A 7047-nucleotide genomic window follows, 5' to 3' on the forward strand; every position below is an offset into this window, starting at 1 on the left:
GTGAGTATGTTGCTGGGAACACCTTTTATCAGATGCATGTTCTGAATTGGTTATCTGTTGTTGTTTTATTTTGGGGGGTTTTTTCCATTAAGAAGGATCAAAATAGAGATGGGCTGACAAAGCCTTTGCAGGTTGTTGGATTGTAGCTGGATTTCTGTCAAGTGATTAGGTTGATGATGATGTTTTATATACTTGCACAGCTTTCAGGCAATCAAAATTCCTGGCATGGGTCATAAGGTTATGGAAATTTGCCACCTAAGTCACTTAGCTATACTTCATACTTTTCCAACCTCAGCTGGCCCAAATCCTACAGAGATGCTGTATGAGGGCACTTACCAAGACTTATACCATGCAAAGAGGAAGATATTGTACAGGAGCACTTACCAAAACTTGTACTGTGCAAAGGGGAAGCATAGGATAGACATCTGGTACTTCTCCTATGGACAGTCAAACTGGCTTCGCTGCAGGCCTTCCAGGACTGGCACCGGGGACGAGTTGCCTGCGGTAGGGACCAGAATCAGGATGATGTCCTGTTTGTTGGCTAGCTTTGATTTTATGCCAGTATTCTGGTGACATCACCAATAGCATGGTCTTTACCATATTATCTATAAATATAACGCTCTCAGAATCCTAATGTGTGAATTTACACATGTAATTACTGCTATCTACTATATATAATTACTGCTATCTGCTGTAGTTACTGCTACCTAAATCCATGGTTGCCTAATATTTCATTTGTCCACCATGATACGTCCTTGGGAACACAGGCATTTCAATGCCGGGGTAGAGCTGAAATCCTCCTGCTCTAAAAACCTCAGATCCCCACAACTTGAACTAAGAGGGAATGCCAGTCAACTTTTAGCAGTTTAGGACATGCAGAGCATATTTACACGTACATGTTAATGTGCATTAGCCTATTTTAATGCACATTAAAGCATCACAAAAGGCATTTATATACATACTTTTTGGTCCTGCAGTGCACTGGAGATCCACTGCTTCGGAGCAGACTTGAGTTGTGTAAGTGGCAAAATGCATGTCAGCATACAGAAAATGCCAGCGGTCCACTTTTGAACTAAAGCACCTTCTGTGTTTTAATTCAAAAGCATGCCACCACCATTTTCAGAGTGCTGACGTGCATTTCACCGTTTATACAACTGAAAGCATCGCAGTATAAGTGCTTGCATGTGTAAAAATGCCCCCAAACTGGGCTCTTTAGCTAATGTGATTAAAATAGGCTAAGGTACATTTTTGTAGTATCTCACAGTGGAAGTACTAGATTTAATGCTCATTACCGGTAGCACATGTAGATGTGTCTAGAGTTGGGCAGTCCTGATTCTAAGCCCAAGGGGGCATTGGTGAAAAGCACAACGTGAGTTATCAATATTTAATCTAAATATGAAAGCTACTTATACAGTGTGACACCACTAACATAATGATGGGAAAAATGTATTTTGCTGCCAGTCAGTCCTAATGAATTAATAATTAAATTATTAACTAAAAACTGATGTTGTTCTGTGCTCCAAAGCCAGAGGTGCTGAAAGTCACCATGTTCGATATGACGTTATTGACTTGTTATTTTGTTTTCCTAGGGCTTTGTTGTTGCCCTCTTATATTGCTTCTTAAATGGAGAGGTAAGTAGCAAGACCTCGCATCACAGGAGTCCTTTGAAACACATAAGGTTCAGTTGTATACCAGTTCTGCCAAGTCCCATTTCATTGCACTTTGATCTTCTCTTGGAAGCATGAAAGAACCTCATCCATTTTCCCTCATGGGCTTTTCTACCTCTTTTGAGTCCATATCATTTTTGTCTGCTACAGAAGGCCTTGAAGTAGTTTGTCCATATACAAGTGGTTAGCGACTCTCCTATCATGAGGGGTCTAACATTGTTTAGCTCTTATTTCTCCAAGGCAACCGAGAAATTCTCTCATTCACTGTTATGTTTCCTTTCATGTACTTTTAACATTACTAAGACTCTCGTATAAAATCTCCAGGTGAAATTGCGAAATGCTATTTGTTTAAAAAGAGAAGGATCTCCAAAGGATAAAGCTCAGTGGTCTTGGTGGTTTTCTTGAACTATGCACACAGTTTAAGAAACCTGCCATTCAATTTGCCAGAATTTACTTGAATGAACCCAGAACTAATATTAAATATCAAAATTGGAGCCATAGGCAAATTTAGGTTCAGCTCCCATTCTGCCCTTAAGATGTCTAAGAGACACTTACAATCACAGAAGTCATAGAAGTCGGGTCGGAAGGGACCTTGTAGATCTTCAAGTCCAACCCCCTGCCTGGGCAGGAGAAAAACTGGGCTCAAATGATTCCAGCCAGGTAGGCATCAAGCCTCCTCTTAAAGACCCCCAGGGTAGGAGCCAGCACCACTTCCCTTGGCAGCTGGTTCCAGATCCTAGCCGCCCTAATTGTGAAGTAGTTCTTACAGTGAAGTTTCCCTTCCTTACTGAGGAGCTGGAGGTTTCTAGCTTTGCAACTTCCGACGCCCAAAGATTTCAAGCCCACATAGATGGCTTACACAGCTTTTAGGCACCCAAGTCACTAAATGCTATCCCATTCCACACTACTCAGCAGCTACACAATTGAATAGACATTTAGAGTTCATATAGATGTGTGCAGAGCCTGCTCCAACATGCTGGAAATCTTGCTCAATTAATGGAGTCTACCGGAGCACAGAAATTGAGGTGCTCCAGCAGCATCCCGCATCACATGTATTGCCATCCCTGAAAAAATGGCGGTGGAGTGCTTTGAAATAAAACACATTCAATGAGCTTTAGTTCAGTGTGCCCCACTGCCATTTTTTCAGCACAGAGATGCCAATACACATGCTGCGCAGGTGCTTTTAATTAGCATGGCTTGCTAATTAAAGCACCCAGTGCCGCATACCAAACCACATGTAAAACTGCCCTTAGGCCCCTTGTGAGTTTCCATTTTGGCCTGAGAAGTTGTTAGGTAGTTAGATCTGAGCATGTGCAGTAATCTGTAAGTAAGCCAAGATAGCCACTATGGTGTCCATGAATGCCACTCTCTCTCACCTGGCTACCGACTTCAGCTGCATATCTTCAAACATGGAACTGAGGCAATGAGGACACTTCAGGGTGGCCACTTGGTGCCTCTTGAGCTCTTTGTCTCTTAAGAGTTTGAACCTGGTGTTTGGGAGTGTTCCCAAGTTGCATGGGAGAGTAGGGGTGGGTGGGCATGGAACAGTTTTCAGAAGCATGGTGACAATGTGAACATAATGTAACTTCAGATACACTTGATTGAAATGAGTTGCTAAATAAGAAAGAACAAACTCAGTATCATTCCACAATTCCTAAAGTGTAGCTGTGGCCACAGTAAGAGCCAGCCTCCCCGCCTTTTGCCTGACAGTGCAAAAAGTGGGAGATCTGGTTTGTAGGCCTAATTCAACCAAAGAGAATTTGAACCCCTTCTACCATTTGAAGCTGGAACCCTAAACAAAAACACTTCAATCATAGCACCAGAAGCAGAGTGTGTAAGAGGGAGGAGGGAGAAAAAGAGCAGCAATGGCCACAAAATGATTGAGTTCAGGATCCTGAGGAAAGGTAGGAAGGAAAGAAGCAGAGTAAGGACCCTGGACTTGAGAAGAGCAGATTTTGATTTGATTTGGAAACTGATAGGCAAAATCTCCTGGGTGGTCAGTCTGTGTGGGAGAGGAGTCCAGGAGAACGGGTTGTATTTTAAAGAAACTGTACTGAGGGTGCAGGAACAAATCATCCCACTGTGCAGGAAGACTAGCAAGTATGGCAGAAGACCAGTGTGGCTTAGCAGGGAGCTCTTCAGTGAGCTAAAACACAAAAAGGAAGCTTACAAGATGTGGAAACTTAGATAAATGACTAGGGAGGAGTATAAAAGTATTGTTCAGGCATGCAGAGATAAAATCAGGAAGGCCAACGTGCAACTGGAGATGCAGCCAGTAAAGGACATGAAAGGTAACAAGGGTTCTGACAAGTGTGTCAGTAGCAAGAGAAGGATCAGGGAAAGTGGGGGTCCCTTACTGAATGGGGGAGGCACCTTAGGGACAGAGGATGCAGAAGAGGCTGAAGTGCTCAATGCCTTTCTCACCTCCATCTTCATAGGCAAGGGCACCTCCCAGACTGCTGCACTAGTTAGTGCAGTCTGGGCGGGGGGTGAGCAGCCAGCAGTGGTGAAAGAACAGGTTAGGGATTATTAGAAAAGATGGCTATGCACAAGTTCATGGGGTGGGATGCGATGTACCCAAGGGTGCTGAGGGAGTTGGCTGATGTGATTGCAGACCCTCTGGCCATTATCTCTGAAAACTTGTGTCAATCAGGAGAGGTCCCAGACAATTGGAAAAGAGTAAGTATAGTGCCCATCTTTAAAAAAAGAGTTGAAGGAGTATCCAGAGAATTACAGACTGGTTAGGTTCACCTCAGTCCCTGGAAAAATCAAGGAGCAGATCCTCAGGGACTCCATTTCTAAGCACTTGGTAGAGGAGGTGATCAGGAAGTCAGCATACATTCACCAAGGGCAAGTTATGCCTGATCAACCTGATTGCCTTCTATGATGAGGTGACTGGCTCTGTGGCTGCAGGGAGAGTGCTATGTGTGATAGACCTTAATTTTAGCAAGGTTTTTGATATGGTCTCCCACAATCTTCTGACAAGCAAGCTATGGAAAAGCAGTCTGTAAGGTAGATAGAAAATTGGCTGGACCATTGGTTTCAAAGGGTAATAATCAAGGGCTCAATGTCTAATTGGCAGCCTATATCAATTGGAGTGACCCAGGGGTTGTTTCTGGGGCCAGTTTTGTTCATCACTGACCTGGAAAATGGGATGGATTGCAGCCTCAGAAAGCTGGCAGATGCAGTGGGGAGTAGTAGATATCCTCGGAGGGTAGGGCTGGGATACAGAGAGACCTAGACATATTGAAGAATTGGACTAAAAGAAATCTCATGAGGTTCAACAAGGACAAGTGCAAAGTCCTACGCTTAGGACAGAACAATCCCATGCATCAGTACCAAGCTGGGTGGAAGGAGGGCGTAGTAGATATTCTGGGGGACAGGGCGAGGATACAGAGAGACCTAGACAAATTGAAGAACTGAACTAAAAGAAATCTCATGAGGTTCAATAAGAACAAGTGCAAAGTCCTGCACTTAGGACAGAACATGCACTGGTACAGTCTGGGGGCTGACTGGCTGGGCAGCAGCTCTACAGAAAAGGACCTGGGGGTGACAATGGGCAATAAGCTGAGTATGAGCCAACAGTGTGTCCTTGTTGTGAAGAAGGCTAATGACATACTGGGCTGTATTGGTAGGAGTGTTGCCTAGGGGGTGTTTTGGGCTCCCCACTATAGAAAGGATGTGTACAAATTGGAGAGAGTCCAGGGGACGGCAGGAAAAATGGCTAGAGGCCTGGTGCACATAACTTATAAGGATCAGCTGAGGGAACTGGGTGTATTTAGTCTGGAGAAGAGAAGACTGAGGGGGGATTTAATAGCAGCCTTCAACTATCTAAGGTGGTTCCGAAAAGGATGGAGCTGGACTGTTCTCAGTGGTGGCAGATGGCAGACCAAGGAGCAACAATCTCAAGTTGCAGCAAGGGAAGTTTAGGTTATGAAAATCTTTGACTAGGAGGGTAGTAAAACACTGGAATAGGTTACCCAGACAGGTGGTGGACTCTCCATCCTTGGAGGTTTTTAAGACCCAGATAGACAAAGCCTTGGCTGGGATGATCTAGCTGGGTATGGTCCTGTTTTGGGCAGGGGGTTGGACTAGATGTGACCTCTTGAGGTCTCTTCCAACCTTGATGTTCTAGGATTCTATCATTTTATGAAGATGCTCTCAGCCTTGTCTCATCCAGAAAATGGTGGGTAGCGCACTTTCTTGTGAAGTAGGTGATGCGATTTCAATCCCTTCTCTGATTCAATGCAGTCCAGAATCAACACTTCTCAATTCCCAAGCAAGTTTCCTAACCACTAGGCCATGGGGCAGAAAATGGATGAGGCCTTTGACTGCCATCAGCCATTTTCCAAAAGGTTGGGCTTTGCTCCCTGTCAGTTAAATGCCTTTGTTCAGGTAGACATCTCCCTGCTGAGTGAGCTGTATCCCAACATGATGAAAATACATAAGGCTGCCTACTGAAAGAACAGGACTACTATGCATCTCTTTAGTGTAGGGTCACACTCATAAGACAAGCCATGTACATCTCAGGCAAATGGCAGCAGAGGCATAACATCTTAAGGTGGAGTAAGATCCAAGCCTTAGTAGCCTAAGTTTTTGCTATTTTTAAAAAATCTATTCTTGTACATCTAAGAAATAGCGTAGGAGAAACCGCATCATTTTCATGTTTTAATTCCTGAGCTCTGTTTCCTTTAATTCCATTTCTGTAGGTTCAAGCTGAACTGAAGAAATGGCTGCGTAAGCTGCAATATCAAGAGTACTTGAACTTCACGTACAGAAAACGGACTGTATCCAGAGAAAACAGTCCTATTAACTATGTCACACAGTTATCACTACTGGAAAAAATCAGCCCTAAGAAAAAAACATCCAAGTACCAGAATGGCATGTCCTCTGTCTGAGTGTCTTAAAGGAGGCTGAAACATTCCCATATTGTCTCCTGAAAACATGGACTGAGATGACAGTGCAGATTATCTGTTGGATCTTCATGATACTGTCCCATCTATGAGAACTTCTTCTCCCAGACACCATCTGTTCCTTTCACCTATTACAAAAAAAAAAAAATAGAGGCCAGATCTTTTCTTCTTCAAGCACTCAAAATTCACTCCCTTAGATACCAACCGATGTAAGTCAATGCTAGGACAGTGGGATGGGTCCATTGATTTCAGTTCATGCCATAAGGAAAGCTTCATACATTCTATCTACACTGGTTTCAGGGGTCTAGGTTGTAGCCTATCTAGACTATCTACAGTCGTAGCTACACTAGCATTGTTCCAGAGACTTTGAAGTTACAAGGTGTGTTGTCTTTAATTAAAAACAGTTGCTGTAGAGAAACTGGCCACCATTTTCAAAACTGAATGGTATTGTTGAGATGGCTTAAAGG

At 43.6% G+C, this 7047-nt stretch overlaps 1 protein-coding gene across 1 annotated transcript in view; it reads left to right on the forward strand.

Annotated features, from left to right (window-relative positions):
- The window catches only part of LOC109291069 (vasoactive intestinal polypeptide receptor 1-like), a 40525-nt gene extending 33681 nt beyond the window's left edge, over positions 1-6844 (forward strand). Inside the window, exons 12-13 of the mRNA XM_019507929.1 lie at positions 1590-1631; positions 6377-6844. Coding sequence (XP_019363474.1) covers positions 1590-1631; positions 6377-6565 — 231 coding nt within the window. The 3' untranslated portion in view covers positions 6566-6844. The remainder of the gene's footprint in view (positions 1-1589; positions 1632-6376) is intronic.
- The last annotated feature ends 203 nt before the right edge of the window (positions 6845-7047 follow it).

The sequence above is a fragment of the Gavialis gangeticus genome, unplaced genomic scaffold (assembly GCF_001723915.1).
Source record: "Gavialis gangeticus isolate Ggan-Ray unplaced genomic scaffold, GavGan_comp1, whole genome shotgun sequence".
Taxonomy (NCBI): Eukaryota; Metazoa; Chordata; order Crocodylia; family Gavialidae; genus Gavialis; species Gavialis gangeticus.